The following is a 16,812-nucleotide window of genomic DNA, read 5'->3' on the forward strand; positions in this document are numbered from 1 at the left end:
ATGCCCCTTTCCTGCTTCATAATCTATGAGATATTGTCCTTCCCATCTAGGTGCTAATTTACATGCACTAGGACTCTAGGTATTTTAGAATGCTTTCCTTAAGATCAAGTCTCCTATCTGGAATCTTCTGACTTTGATAATCTTGTTGTATGCCTTGGTGATTCTTTGTTGATGGGCAACGAAGTAGTCTTGGCAAGATCCTTGAGTTCATCAATAGTATCAAGATCCTGGGCTAGGATCCTATTGTTGTTTTCTTGATCTTGAAATAGATATCTTTCCGTTGGGATCACCACTTCAGTGGGGATCATCACTTCTGCTCTGAACACCAAAGAGTATGGATTTTGGCCTGTGGCTACTTTGGAAGTGGTCCTATCTGCCCATAGGAAGATAGGAAGCTCTTCTGCCTATCTCCCTTTCTTTTCATCTAGCCTTTTCTTCAAGTTATTGACTATGGTTTTGTTGCTAGATTCTGCTTGACCGTTGGCTTGAGGGTGAACAGGGGTGGACATTATGATTTTGATTCCCTAACTTGTGCAAAAGTCCTTGTCCTCTTGCTTATGAATTGGGATCCATTGTCACATATAATTTCGGCAGGGATCCCGAACCTGGTCAGGATATTACGTTTGAGAAACGACACCACCTCCTTATCTCTTACTTGAACAAAATCCTCAACCTCGAACCACTTCGAGAAATAGTCCGTCATTACTAGCATGAAGACTTTTCCTCCTGGTGTCTTAGGTAATTTTGCTACTATATCCATTCCCCTCTTCATGCATGGCCAAGGGGAAATGACAGGATGTAGATGTTCCGATGGTTGGTGTAGGATATTGATATGTATTTGACAAGCATCACATCTTTAAGAATACAAGAAGGAATCTTTAATCATGGTTGGCCAGTAGTATCCCGTCCTCAACACCTTGTAGCACAAGGATCTGCCCTCAGTGTGGTTACTACAATCTCCTTCATGTATATCTTTTAGGACTTCCGCAACTTCGTGATCTTCCAGGCATCAGAGATATGGTCCTGCCATGGATTTCCTGTATAACTTACCTTGGATCATCACAAAACGTGAGACCCTCATTCTGAATGACTTGCCACTTTTTTCTTCCATCGGGATGGTACCATTTTAGAGATATTCCACAATGGGTTGAATCCAAGATCTTGAGGTTAGGGAAGAATCCTTGATGCTAGGATCCTGATGAGGAAGTTGAGGATCAGAATCTTCGATTGTAGCGACGCTGGTTGTCACCTCGTCATCATCAAGATCCCTCAGTCTTTTAGCAAGATCCTCGATTTTTGGTATCATCACGTGGATTATCGGGATCCTGGTTTCTAGTGGGATTCTAAGGGAAGATCCTAAATTGGCTAAGGCATCTGCATCAACATTGTATTCTCTAGGAATTTGGCTTAGGTTAAATTCTTCGAATTTAGAGGCTAAATTTTTTAGGATTAGGAGGTATAGTGCTAGTCTTTCTCCTTTTACTGCATAGGATCCATTAAAATGGTTAGTTATTAATAAGGAGTCAACATATACTTGAATATCCTTGATTTGAAGATCCTTATCTAGCTGTAGTCCCATGATTAGTGCCTCATATTCAGCTTCGTTATTGGTTGCATCAAACTCACAACTAATCGCCTGGGATAGGATGTCCCCCTGTGGGGACTTTAGTATGATCCCTAATCCAGTTCCTCTTTGGTTTGATGATCCATCTGTGAATAGCGTCCATCTTCCTCTGTTTTCTTCTTCTAGGAATCGTTTAGTTTTTATCTCTACTTCAGCTTGTAGATCATTACTGAAGTCAGCCACAAAGTGCGCCAGTGCTTGCGATTTTATCGCGAATCTTGTCTTATACTTGATGTCGTATGTGCTTAGATTTATAGACCACTTTTCCATCCTTCCTAACATTTTTTTCTCATAACATTCTTAATAGGATAATTAGTTCTTACGTTTAATGGATGTGTTTCAAAGTAGTGTCTTAATTTCGTGGAAGCAGTTACTAGTGTAAGTATAAGTTTTTCAAGGCGAGAGTACCTAGTCTCAGGATCCAAGAGACTTTTACTTACATAGTAGATGGGATGTTGGTCCCCGTTAAGATCCTTAACTAAGACTGCACTCACCGCATTTGAGGATACTGAAAGGTAGAGAAGAAATGGTTCCCCATCTTATGGTTTTACGAATAGGGGTGCTGAACTTAGGTATTTGTTAAGTTCCTGGAAAGCATCTTCGTGCTCATTAGTCCACTTGAACCTTTTATTTTTCTTCAAAATTTCGTAGAAAGGTTTGCATCTTTCTAAGGATCTTGAGATGAATTTGTTTAAGGTTGCCACTCTTCCTGTTAATCTTGGAATATCCTTTGTCGAGGATGGGGATCTTAGCTCAATGATTACTTTGATATGCTCACGACTTGCTTCAATTCCTGCTTTAGTCACTATGTACCCAAGGAACTTGCCTGATTTCATTCCAAAGTAACACTTCGCGGGATTCAGCTTCATGTTATACTCGTCCAATATGTCGAAGGCTTATTCAAGATCCTTGAGATGGTCTTCAGATTTTTTCAATTTGACCACCATATCATCAATGTAGACTTCCATTGTGTCCCCCATATTCTCCTTGAACATCTTGTTGACCAACCTTTGATATGTTTCACCTGCGTTTTTAAGACCAAATGGCATGGCAATATAACAATATATACCTGCTCGGGTTATCACGGAGTCTATGTGTGGTATAGGGAAAGGATCCTTGGGACAAGCCTTGTTGAGATCCGTATAATCCACGCACACTCTTTATTTTCTATTCTTCCTTTGTACTACCACCATGTTGGCTAGCCACCTTGGGAACTTCACTTCCTTGATCATTCATATTTTAAGAAGTTTTTCTACTTCTTCTTGTATGATTTGGTTTCTCTATGGTGCGAACTTCCTTCTCTTTTGGTGTATTGGCCTGAAAGAAGGATCAATATTAAGTTTATAGGTTATTAAAATTTTATCTATACCTATCATGTCCTCGTGCTTCCATGAAAATGTCTTGCTTCTAGCTCTGAGGAACTTTATTAGTTCTTGTTCGATTGGTATGGTATTGAGGATCCTATGAGAACTTTGGCATCGGGATCCTCAAGATTTAGGGGAATTCCTTTATATCTTGCTCTCTTATTCTTGGCACGTCCTGTGCCCTTGCTTTAATTTCTATGCTTTTCGTGATATTGTTGAAGATTTCATCAAGGTATTGTAACACTCTTTAGATTCTTTTTGATCACCTGTGATCTTCACCATCCCCCATGGGGTGGGCATCTTCACATATTGATGATATGTTGATGGGAGTGCCTTCATGTTGTGAATCCATGGTCTACCTAGTATAACATTGTAAGAGAATAATGTATCTATTACACAAAAACGTTGCATAGAGTTTACCCCCGCAATATAGACAGGCAGCTTTATTTCGCCGACTGTATGTTTTGTTTCGCCACTGAATCCTATTAATAATGATAATCTTTTGATTATTTGGGACTCTGGGATGTTCATTCTCTTCAAAACATCCAAAAGTATAATGTTGACTGAGGATCCTCCCTCGACAAGGATCCTTCTTACGAAATGGTTGGCGATGTAAAGAGTGATCACCAATCCATCGTGGTGAGGATCCATGATGTCTTGTCTATCTGCTTCGTCGAAAGTGATCTCCTTCTCGTTTTTGATTGATGTATTCTTTCGTGGCCTTTCTTCTTATTATGTTTTTGACACCTTGGCATGCCTTTTTGCTACAAAATAAGAGGTACCATAAATGTCAGATCCTTCAGAGATCACATTGATTACCTTGGCGTCAATAGGAGGGGACCCTGGCTTATCAAGTATCTTCTGAGGATCCTGATCTTTCTCTTTGGATTTTTCCTTTCTTCTTCCATGGATTTATTTGAGGTGTCCTTTGCTTAAGAGGTAGTTGATCTCCTTCCTGAGAGCTATACAATCCTCCATGATATGAACAAAGTCTTCATGGTAAGCACACCATTTGGATTTGTCTTTCCAAGTGGTGGATTTTTCTCCCTTCCTTGGCCGTCTTGCTTTGTCGCCAAGATCTTTCATAGCAAATATTATACTTGAAATATCCACAAAAAACAATAGTCAGTAATCTTAGGAAATTCTACTTCCTCTCCTTCATCTTCACGGGCGTTAACCCTATGATGATCAGGTTTGGAATATGGTTTTGACTTGTAGGATCTTTGTGCTGATGAGTCGACCTTCCTATTAGGGTGATCATATGAGCTTGGTGGGTTTCTCATTTTTTGGATGTCCTTGTCCTCTTCGAGCCTTATGAATCTTAATGCTCTGCTTCATACCTCATCCATTCTCTTGCATGGGGTCATTAGAAGGTCTTCGTAGAAAGGAGAGTCCTTCTTTAAGCCCATTTTGAAGGCTTCAACCACAATAGCCATATCGACGTTGGGGATACTTAGAGCTTCCCTTCCAAACCTGTTCACAAAAGTCCTAAAGGATTCCTTAGGATCCTGAACCACTCGATAAAGATCACTAGTGATCTTTTCGAATGTTCTGCTACAAGAAAATTGATTGTTAAACAAATTAACTAGGTGAGAAAATGAAGTAATAGAGTCAAGAGGAACGTTAAGAAGCCATTCTAAGACTGATTTTGTAAGTGTTGAACCAAAACCCTTGCATAGGCAAGCTTCCTTTAAGTGTGTGGGAATGGGGATGATCTCCATTCTTTCCTTGTACTGTGCGACATGCTCCTCGGGATACATGGTCCCATTGTAAGGCTTCATGTTGGGCGTTTGGAAGTGTTTTGGGACCTCGATGTCAGCTACCGCATGAGAGAATCTCGAGATCTTGTGGCTTGTGGGGGATAATTCTGGTATAGGTTGAATTACTCCAGGCACGCTCGATATCATTTGTCTTAACTGTTGACTTTCCTTATCCATGATCGGGCTTAAACATGTATCAAGGTTCATAGAGTTAGTAGTAAAGATATTATTATCGACGAAGTTACCAGGATTCTTGTTATTGGGAGTAACGAAATTTTCGCCGAGATTCTGGGTCGTATGGCCTTACTCTCTAGGAGTTGCGCCATAAGCAAGAACAGAGGGCGGTGTTGAGGATCCTATCTCATGGCGATTTGCTGAGGATCCCGTGTTATCAAAGTTCAGGATCTTGGGCTGCAAGATCGAGGGTGCTGCTTCTTGAGGCTTGTGGATCTCTTCCCTCATTCTCTCTACTTCCTTGAGTATTTTCATGTTATCCTCCTGTTGTTGAGTGAGTTGTCGTTCCAGTCTTTTCATCATAACAAAGATTTCATTATTGTAAATCAACACAAGAGGATCCTGAAGTCCTTGGGTAGCGACCAGAGAGGTGTTTTTTTTGGTGCCTCACAGGTTTTATTGTGAGCTCCCCCTTAGGGGTGGAGGAAGGTTTTTAAAGGAAATGGGAGGAATTGAGGAAGAAGATATGGTTGGTTGCGTAGACAAGATTTTTCAAAAGGTTTTGAACACCACGGCCCCACGGTGGGCGCCAAATTGTTTTGGTAAAAAATCATTTAAGTAGAATCTAACCAAATTGTATGAGAGGCTGTGATGTTCGTGATAAATTAAGTATGAAATTATAATCAAAGTGACATAGTTGAAATACAAGGAAAGCCCTTGATCCTTGATATGATCTCCGACATAAAACCTTGGGAGGTGATAATGATCACCGGCCTTAATAATTTTATTGATAGAAAATGTTAAATATAGAGATGAATGTGTAAATGTAAGTACAAGTATCGTGAATAAGCTCAGTGTGTCCCTAGTGTGCTAATTACATGTGTTATTTGTATTCTGATGCTAATACCAAGAAGTCTGATAATCCCGGGATCCTCCAGAATCAGCATATGAAAGTTGTTTGACCTGGTATTCCGGGTCTTTTGCCTGGTTGAGATGACTATCCGTTGAAAATGGGTCTTGTATTGACTCGTTCTGCACATGTGAGATAAATAAAGAAAATATAGCTGTTACAAGTGTTAGAATTATTAGTGGTAATAATCAGGATCCCAATATATGTTTAAGGATCCTAAGGCTTCAAGAATATTTGAGGATCCTGAATATGAGTCAAGGATCCTGCCCCTAACAATATATATATATATATATATATATATATATATATATATATATATATATATATATATATATATATATATATATATATTATTCTTTTTATCTTTATTTTAATAGAAAATATATAGTGTTTATCTTTAATGAACTTAAATATTGTGTTTTTATTAACCAAAAAATATATAGTGTTTATTTTTAATGAACTTAAATCTTGTGTTTTTATTAACCAAAAATACTAGTAAATAAAATGATTATTGCCCACTTATGAAAAATTTAACTTGACTTATAAAAAAGGATATAAATATTACAAACCACGAAGATGATAACAAAAATATTAGAGAAGGAAGTAATACATTTTAACTTAAATATAAGATTTTTATGTAGATGTATGGCTCAAAAATAAAATATTTTGTAATTTCAAAATTTCAAAATTTCAATTGTTTTAAAGGTAATCCGTCTTTTAGTATATACTAGTTCACTAATGTATAATTTGATTTTTATTAAAAAACTAATAGAAAATGATTAATCAAATGCTGTATTTATATAACGTTATAAATATATTAACTTATAGAGAAAATAATAACAAACACGAAGGAAATAAAATAAAGTTAAACATATTGATAAACTTATATAAATTAATTTAATAATGAAAAGATTATTAATAATTCTAAGTAATTAATAATTAATATATACTAATTAAATCTCAACATCCTTATGAATAGTACCTTATCATGGTACTCTTCATCAGGTTAGTTGTTTACCAGGGTTATTTCCCACCGCTTCTCACCGAATCTGTTTCATCTATCTCTCATCGGCTACTTCTTTTCTACAATCTACGGTGTCCTGTCCAATACCTTTTTCTCCATCGAAGCTCCTACGGTAGCCTCTCCTCCGGTGTACGGTGTCTTGTACAATACTTTCATATCTGATTCGATATACAGGTATAACTCTTCTTACTCTAATTTGTAAATTATCAGTCCTTTTGCGATTTTTGGAATTTCGTCCCCCCCCCCCAATCGCGTCTCCTTCTTGCTTCCAATCCTAAAAAACTTCACATGATGAACTAATTCTTGATTTTACATCATCTTTGCTTCCATCTGTTTCTGTATTCTACTAGGGCTCTACGCCTTTTCTTCAACTCTCGCATTCCTGTTTTTCGTTGTTAGGCTTAAATTTTTTTCGTTTTTGTGATGTACATGTCGTCAGATATGATGAAGTGCAAAGTATTCTGGCGACTTCCATTCCTGTTCGCTCCAACTACCACCACATCCTATGAACTTATCTGGGTCTCATCTATTCCTGTATACACCATCACTACACAAAGATTGAAGACTGCTAAAACCCGCTGCCAATTCTGGTCTACCAGGTGCTCGATATAATGTCAAGGTGAGTTACATCTTATTATTTTTTATTTTTATTCAATAATTTTGATTGAATAATATGTTAATGATTCAATATAAAATTCAAGAGTAAATTACACGAATCGTCCCTACAGGTGCCAAAATGCACATTCAGTCCCTATTTTCAAAAATTAACTCGGACCGTCCCTCGTTTGATTAAAATTTCATGTTTCATCCCTCGTTAGTTTAAATTTACACGTTTCATCCCTTGCGAGACATAAAATGACTATAATACCCTTTTTAATTTATTTTTTATATTTCTGATTATTTTTAATTATTAAAAATTTTAAAATTAAATTTAATATATATTTCTTTTTTGTTTTGCTAAAGAAAGCTTAAACACTACCACCAGAAAAATGGACCACCACCGGAAATCCTCTTGACTACCGCCACTGACCACCACCACATTTCCTTTCATTTGTTCACGTCCGAAAAGTACCACCTCCGTCGGAGATGTGGAATACCGTCAGAAAAAACATCACTACTGTCGGTTTCTCTCCCTCTCACCTGATTTTCTCCTGAAACCCTTGAGCATTCATTACCATCTGTTTCCTCAATCTTCTTCCCAAACAGAGCAGAGAAACACAAAACACACAGACACACACAACTTGTGTGTGTCTGCTGTGTACGATACAGAGAGAGGGATAAAGAGAGATAGAGCAAACGAGAGGTCACCATCACCACCTGTGCGCTAGGGTTTTGAGAAAGAGGGGAGATGTAATTACGAAAGTATATCAACAGGAGATGTGTGGTTTCAGATCTAGCATTTTGGGGGTTTCATGATGGATTTCACTTTAGTGCTTTCAGATTGAGCATACCACGATCAGAGATGGTGAGAAGAGTTTGGAATCTGCAAATCCGATGGTGGTGATGAATCAAAACCTGCGTTGAGTAGCGGTGATGCATTGGAACCAAGTCACCTCCTCTCAATCTTCTTTTGTAATGGGAGAATCAATCACCAGAAAGATATGGAGAACACATCTCATATCTTTCATTATTCTCTAGAATCCTTCAAGAACTTGTTGAGATTTGCAAATTTGAAACTGTTTTTGAAGTTCATGAAGTTGAAGTTGAAAACTTTCTTGAAGTTAAAAGCTGAAATTGTTGCACTTCTGCAGACCTGTGATGGTGGAGATAGTATTGTCGAAGAAGCATAAGGGGATCACCGATTTTGTTCTGGGTGGAGTTCGAAGAAATGGGGAGAAGGAGACGAAGTGCTTAGGGAGTTAGGGTTTACAGGATATTTCTTTTATTAAAGATAATAAATAATTATTTTATATAATAAACAAATCAAAAAATAATAAATAAATAGAAAAGAAACTGAAAAAGAAATAAATAAGGGCAAAATTGTCTTTTTATGTCCGGAGGGATGAAACGTGCAACTTTTAACCAAAGAAGGGACGGTCCGAGTTAGTTTTTGAAAATAGGGACTGAACGTGTATTTTGGCACCTACACAAAGGACGATTCGTGTAATTTACTCAAAATTCAATAACATACCTAAATTATTTAACTTTTTATATCCTTAATCTTTATGTAGGGTTGTAAAGCTTTTTGGTCGATTCAATATAATATAAAATATGAATTACATGCTAATATTTGTGAAATTTATAAGATTTTCTTTCATTTTTAGAGTTCTAATATTATATGTACATGTTTCGGTATGCCATGTAGTTCTCTCTCAAGGTTTAAAGAGATGGATAATTTATTTAAATGATTTCATGGATGGTAGTAGAGCTTTTCGATTGATTTAATTAATACAAATTATGAAATACATGCCAATATTTGCGTTATTTATGACTACCCCTTCCATTTTCTCTTTATATTGTTTAGCTAGGTCAATTCAACATAAGTTATTTCGACAAAAAAAAACATTTTGTGTGTGGCTTCTCTTTTTGAGGGTTTGACATTGCTGAAAACAACATATGTAAGCTACTTCCTTTGCTGAAATGAGGTTCTGTCATATCCATCTTTTCATTTTCTTCCTTTTATATTACCATGTATCGAAACAAGACTGTGCTCTTGATTTTTTATCTCTGTAAATAATATACTCTGTTAAATTTTTATGTGAATAGGAAAAGTTAGGGCTCTACTACAATCCATATATCTTCAAAAAGAAGAAAGTTCTTCAAGTGAACTGATTATGCAATTTACACGTGAATTTCCAACCATTATTTCAAATGAGTCGATAGTATCTCACAGATTATCAAACCAGTCATGGGTATCAATTTTTCAGGTATGTGTGTTAAGAAACAAAAGTTCATTAGGATGATATAAATTATAAATTAAAGTAAAGTAAAGGTATGTTGATGTTTTGGTTGTAGGTTTTGGTTGTTGAGAAAGTTATAGAGTCATTAGGTTTGCAAGCAGTGAGAAGCTCTTTGGTTGGAACTGTAGAGAAGTGTGGGATTTCTGGAAGACAAAGGAAAAGAGTAAATGTTGATTTGGAAATGGTAATGGAACCTCTTCTGGGACAGAACACAACACAATAATTTTTTTTTCATAATGGTCTGACTAGATATTGATAGAATCTCAAGTAATCAACTTTATTAGTTTTTGTAATGCTTTCATTTTGTTGTATGTTTTAGTTGAAAGTACACATTCAACAAAAAAATAAATACTATTCTAACTCATGCAAAGCATGGGCTCCTATACTAGTAAATAATTAAAGATGAAAAATGCTATAAAAGAAAATAAAATAACAGTAAATTAATAAAGATTAATTTAATTTTAAAAGTATAATTGTAAAGGGAACGAATTAGCATTTAAAAAAAATTAAAAGTACCAAAACATAAAGTTTCTTGAAAAGAAAAAAATGGGATTGATGAAAAGAAAACAAAAAAAGCGTGTGGATATAGGTTTGTTAGGGGGGGGGGGGGGGGGGGGGGGATAACAGAACCCAAGTTGTAAAGGTAGCTAGTAAGGTCTGGATTGTTGTCAGGTAAAATGTGATAGAGAGTGGGTTGGCTGGCATGAGGGAGACATAAGGCGGGAATGGGGTGCATGCTAAAAAGGTACAGATGATTTGCAAGATTGAAAGCTTTATTTGTTAGTGAACAATTGTCGTGGTTTTATACAGAGGATACAATAATTGGAAGGAAGCAATAATCAACTAAACATATGCAATATTACAACAATTAACCAAACATAAAATTATACAATAAATGGAATTTGAATGTGAGTTTGACTTTCCTTTTGCTTGAGATATTCATTGATTCGTAATACGCCCCCGCAAGATGGAGGATCCATCGGAGACTCCAATCTTGGAGCGAATAAGAATAAATGGTCTTTGACCAAGCGGTTTTGTATGAATTTAAAGCTTAATATATACATATTTTCAGGGCAACTCAACCAGTTAGGAGGCTCCAACTAGTCGTGTAGAGTTTTAAATGGCCGCGTATCTTTAAGGTCTACTCGACGAGTTGGAAGGTCCCAACTCGACGAGTTGAGGGCTGAACATGAAACCCTAATTTTCAAGGTTTTGCACCCTATTTAAAGACCTTATGATCCATTGTTAGCTTCCCTCACCGTCCCCTTGGTCCAGAGAAAACCCTAATCGTGCCTCTTTCCCCATTTTGAGTGTGTGTGAGCTTAAAGAGTGTTCTTTGGTGTTTTTCGTGAAGGAGCTTGAAGTTGGTGGTGCAAAGTTGAAGGGAGAAGCTTTAGATCCGGGATTTCCATTGTTGTTGCAGTCATTCTAAGGTATAAAGTCGATACCTTGACCATCCCTTTCCTAGATCTCTTCATTTGAAAGTTTATGGCCATTATTAGCCCATTTTGGAATTTGAGCATGTTATGAAGCTATGACTTCAGATCTGGACATTTTATGGCCTCCATGGACTTAAAGTCGCCCTTTATCAAGTCTTGGCCCTTCTTCATGCTCTAAGTCCCTTAATAAGCTTGATTTTAGTGCTATAGCCCCGTGATGTCATGCATGGACGTAAAGCTTGCAACTTTACGTGGTATCTCAACCCTAGGGGACCAGATCTATAATTTGGAGGCATTAGACTCGCTTTGAAAGCAACTGAACGTATTAAGACTAGGACAACTCGATGAGTTGCTTAGCCAACTCGACGAGTTGAATCGGGCTTTCCCGCCTTCTAGATGCTGAAGAACTTGACGAGTTGCTCTGGTAACTCGGAGAGTTGTCTCGAGCTTTTCATGATTTTCTGACTTCTGAAGGAACTCGGCGAGTCAAGAAGATGCACTCGACGAGTTGGGTCAACATGAACTGTTGACCTTAACTGTTGAATCTGACTTTGACCATGGTTGACCAAGTTTGACTTAAAGGGTATTTTTGGTATTCGAGATTTTTAATGAAGATAGTCATATGATGGTTGTAGGCAGTTGAGTTCGGAGCTATGAGTTGGGATTTGATCTTACCAGTTCAGCACTACTTGTGAGGTGAGTTCTTGTCACTATACTGACAGGGTTGAAGGCACCAATGCCGGCCCTTTGGATTGTATCCTGGTTTATCGTATGATACTATGTGTAGTGAACTGGTAGATCTGTATCCTAGTATGTAGGATGATGCTATGATTGATGATCTGTTAGGCCTATATGATAATTGTATGTGCTAGCTAGCGTTTGATATTATGTGATGTTATGTGATGGAGGGTGTGTTGAGGCGGTATTGCTTTGTGCTCAAGGCCAGCAGAGCCATGGCGATCCAGATAGACTGAAGGCCCAAAGGGGCTTACCAGTCAGGCCGAAAGCCCAAAGAACGGTCCAGACAAGCTGGAGGCCCGGTGAGGCGGTCCAGACATTCTGAAGGTTCAGAGAGTGGGCCAGATAGGCTGTAGGCCCGGTGAGGCGGTCCAGTCATGCTGAAGACTCTGTATGCATACTGTTTGTTTATGACATTGTTCTGTTTGTATGGTGTTGGTATCTTGGGAGAACTCACTAAGCTTTAGGCTTACAGTTTTGGATTATGTTTCAGGTACTTCGGATGATCGCGGGAAGGCGAAGGCTTGATCGTGCACCTCCTCACATTTTGTGTTATGATTTCTGGGATTTCTCTGATGTTAAACTATTTTGAAAACAATTTGTAAACAATGAATGACTTTTGGGTTGTCTAAAAAGTTTGAAATTTTTATGAATTTTATGGATGTTTCAAGTTGGTATCAGAGCCTTGGTTTGAGTGAACTGGAGGAACACTCATGTGAATCCAGTCTAAAACTAAGGAAAAGATTTTCAAAAAGGTTTTCAAACGATTTTCAAAATACTAAAGGAGGATGCGATGTGTACGATCAGCCGGAGCCAGTAAGTAGACCCCAAAATACCATGCTATTATTTAATATTGTGATATGTTAGAACGGTATGCTAGTGATAGTCTAGGGATCTTCAGAAATTGAATGATAGAATTGCCTGATCTTTAATGCCTTATCTTGTGTAGAGTACCTCATTGATTGTTGTGTGACTCTTTTGGGTGTGAATTAGTTATTAAATGAATGTGTTAAGTCACATACTGCATGGGTTAAATGGTCTTAGGTTAGAGGGTTTGGTCCTGCTGCGCAACTCTCTTCTGAGTCCAACCATTGCGGGATTGAATCTTTTAGCTTAGGGTTGTTTAAGTCATGTGGTATGTGATAGTGTTCATGCAATGGCTATCTGGCACCAATGGAGGGTCGTGTGGCAGTTGGTGGTAGGATGAGCTGCGCGGGGTCGCTGATGGATTATGAGCATTCTACCACTCCTAAGGTGTTCATGCAATCCTAAATACCTTGGATCTATGTTTTCTCTATTATACATGCAAACTTGAAGTTTCCAAGGTATTACCCTAACTAGCATATAATCATATGTATTTGCATAACAAAACTAGATAGAATACATACCTTTTCTTGTAGTTTATTACTTGGAGCTTTAAGAGCCTAGCACCAATAATGTGAATGCCACAAGTGGAATCACAAATCACCATCAATAACTTGGAAGACTTGAGAGAGAGAGAGAGAGAGAGAGTTAATTCAAAAAATCAGTCAAGCTTCTTACACACACACTAGTGCCAATTTTATGAGACAAGGACTCCTTTATATAGTATGCATGATTAGGGTAAACCCTAATACCCATGACTTTCCACATTACTCAGGGTCCATGGGTTAAAAGCTCCATGGACTATCCATGGACTTCCATGTAGGCTTAGCCCATCCTAAATAACATTAGCCCATAATATATGAGTCCATATTTAACTAGTCTCTTTTGATCACTAAATTAATTCCAAATTAATTCTTGATAAATACTAATTAAATAATATGATTTCATATTAATATATTAGAACTTATAATATACTAATAAATCATAAATATCCTTTTCTCATAAGTCTATCCATACAAATTGTCCCGGTGAAGTGCAACCCAAATGGACCATGTCGGGTCGGGTCAAGTACATACCAATTATAGTTTTGGACTTAGACACTAATCCAACAGTCTCCCACTTGGATAAGTCTAATAAGTATTTTTGCAAGTACGACCTCACAACCCTACTAGCAATCGTAGCTCTTAAAGTCGCTGTCGAACTCTGAACAAATCAATGACGCGTCCATTAGATAAGGGATCATATATTCCTCCATTCTACAAGATATCATATGGAAAGAGACATGGATTATAATCATTCTCTCTGTACATCTGTTGTTTCCCGATTTCCAATTTATGACGACCGACTAATTGAACAAATCAAATCAGTTCAGGCTTGGCCAAACACTTAGGGGTGTCATCACTAAATCATCGAAGGGCCCACAAATATCGCTTTTATCCCTCCAAGGGTAAAGGGAATGGATAAACTTCGACTCATATGCTTGCTCTATTTACTCATCAAATCACACACAAAAATGCGTTTTATAACACCAAGTTACTGGTGCATTTTCACATAATCAATGTGTAACCGACTTGTAGACTACAACTCATATCTCTTAGTTTGATGAATATAAGATATTATCGTCTCACTAATCACTCATGATAAAATCCATGAAGTGATTAGATGAGCATGGGTTTAATCCAATACTCGAATCTTATTCCAGGAGCACTCATGAACACTGCAGCTATGTCTAAATGTCTAAAACACCTAGACAAACTACTGACCTATTCATGACAGTCTTGCCTCAATACCTACTTCCAAAGTATGATCGAATGTGGATGATTTGACTAACCTAGTTATTCAGAAGTCAAAACATGCAAAGTGAAACACAAGAATAATACTAATCCTATATGGCCCCAAAACTTTTTGAGCCATATTGATTACTCATTATTCATAGTTTAATGTTTCGAATAATCCACTTAATACTTGAATGAAAACAATAGTTATGCCATGCTCCAAGCATGCACACTATGTTTACCTATGGTCCTATCTTTGTGAAATAGATCAATTTACAACATTTCAATGATGCTCATTTCACAATTCCAAATCCTTATTATAAATGTAAGAATACAAGATTCTTAGACATTTACTGAAATCTGTTAGATTCTAAACTTATATGCAACGATCCTCTTGTAGTTACTATGCACAAAAGTCACAAAGACTTGCCAACAGACATTACAAAGTATTCCAATGGAGAGCAATTCCATGGAAATGAAGTCTCACATTCAAAGTACATTCCTTTGAACATCCTTCTTGCATTAAGTTTTTCTAATCTTACACAGATTTAATGAATAACTTCCACCTATGGAAACGTTTCCATATTCCCATTTTGACTATCACTTCTGACCAAGAGTTGTCTCTTTTCAGAATATGTCAATATGGTCCTTCCAAGATTTACACTATACTTCCAACTGTCCATAAGCAACCAATCTTTGGTAAGCCTCAGATTGTCCTCGACAATGGGTTAATCATTTTAGTCATATTCAGTTATGGTTCTTTTTCCCTCTTAATGTCCTAGGCATTTGGAAAATTCAGAACACATGGAAATATTATAACATATGTAATCGATCCTATACCTGAAGCATATGGGATACGATTCATAATGTCTCACATAAAGACATGATACTAGACCAACCTTTTGCTATAATTTTTCTATTTGCCATGTTCTCACAATTTGGACGATGAAGAGGGATGTCGTAATCATAATCAAATTTTGGAACACAAATAATATAATCGTGACTAAATTTGATTAAAGACTCACAATCTAAGCTTTTAGAATTAGAATGAAGTATAATTTCCTCTCCCTTAATTATAGCAAAACAACTTTTCAAACCCTGCAACTTTGCAAATTGAAACTTTTGTTTTCTATAATTAACATTGCTGACTTGCAACACTTAACATAATAATCATGCTCCCACTAACATGATAATTATTAGCATAATACTTATGCTCCAACTAGCTTTGACATGTACCCAGAAATCATATGGACTTCTAGAAATCAATAATGTATTGATTTTCTTACCAAAGTTCATATTTCTGATACGAGATGCTTTGATAAAACTTTATCAAAATCATACACCTTTCCGTAGATAGCTCACCTGTGTGTCTAAACAATTATGAAGAGGGATGCTGTAATCATAATGTCTAGACCTTTTTTCCATTTCTCACAAGTCCATGTTAGTGTGCCGGTTAACCACACACGCTCCACTAACGACTTTGAGAATGCAAATATTACAACTGCTATCTACTTAAAATATACTTAGTTAAAGCGTTTCCTCACCATAATTTTCATGAATCAGAGAGAAACCTTATGACACTTAGATTTTTATGGTGTATGTGTTCCTATCCATGTAAATTTATCATAACCATAATTACAAGACAAGTTTAGTGACAAATCCAAACTCATATGGACTGAACTTGTTTAATCTTAATTTCTTGCCTCTTGGCAGCTCAAGGGCCTACCATTGCTTGCAGGTTGTTATGCAAACAATTGTGAACTCATAGAACTCAGAAGCATAGTCAACTTTTAACTGGAATAGACACAAAAATAAGAATATGTCAACACAATAGGTTACAAGCCTCAAGTCGTGGGCTAGTGATTAACAATACTCTTGATTAGTTCTTGAAACTATCTCAAGGTCTTTTAAGACTCCCACTGACCTCTTGACATATAAGATTTTTTTTGTCAAGAACCATTCCTTGACAAAACAAATATTCAAGAGTTAGTGCGTATTCTTATCAAGTTAAACACTTCACACTATTGATCTTAGTTGGTCAAAACATCACAACTTACCAATTTCAAATGTACCAGAGTAGAAAACATTTTAATCTACATTTGACAAGTGTTTTAAACCTTTTTAAGATTATGTCACCCAAGGCTCAATATTGGAGTATGATTCTAAGATATGATTTTGGAACGAAGTACGATTGATCTTTTGACTTAACCATTTCAACAATTCAAGATTCCTATTCTTAG

The 16,812-nt window shown here is 36.8% G+C and overlaps 1 protein-coding gene across 1 annotated transcript; it reads right to left on the minus strand.

The window, feature by feature from the left end:
- Positions 1-1,126: 1,126 nt before the first annotated feature.
- Positions 1,127-1,906, minus strand: LOC145111750 (uncharacterized). Its single transcript, XM_079047999.1, has one exon. It carries the CDS (start codon positions 1,904-1,906, stop codon positions 1,127-1,129), a length of 780 nt encoding a protein of 259 aa, XP_078904125.1.
- Positions 1,907-16,812: the final 14,906 nt, after the last annotated feature.

Source organism: Lactuca virosa, chromosome 5 (assembly GCF_052849685.1).
Source record: "Lactuca virosa cultivar CGN04683 chromosome 5, Lactuca_virosa_CGN04683_v6, whole genome shotgun sequence".
NCBI classification, from domain to species: Eukaryota; Viridiplantae; Streptophyta; class Magnoliopsida; order Asterales; family Asteraceae; genus Lactuca; species Lactuca virosa.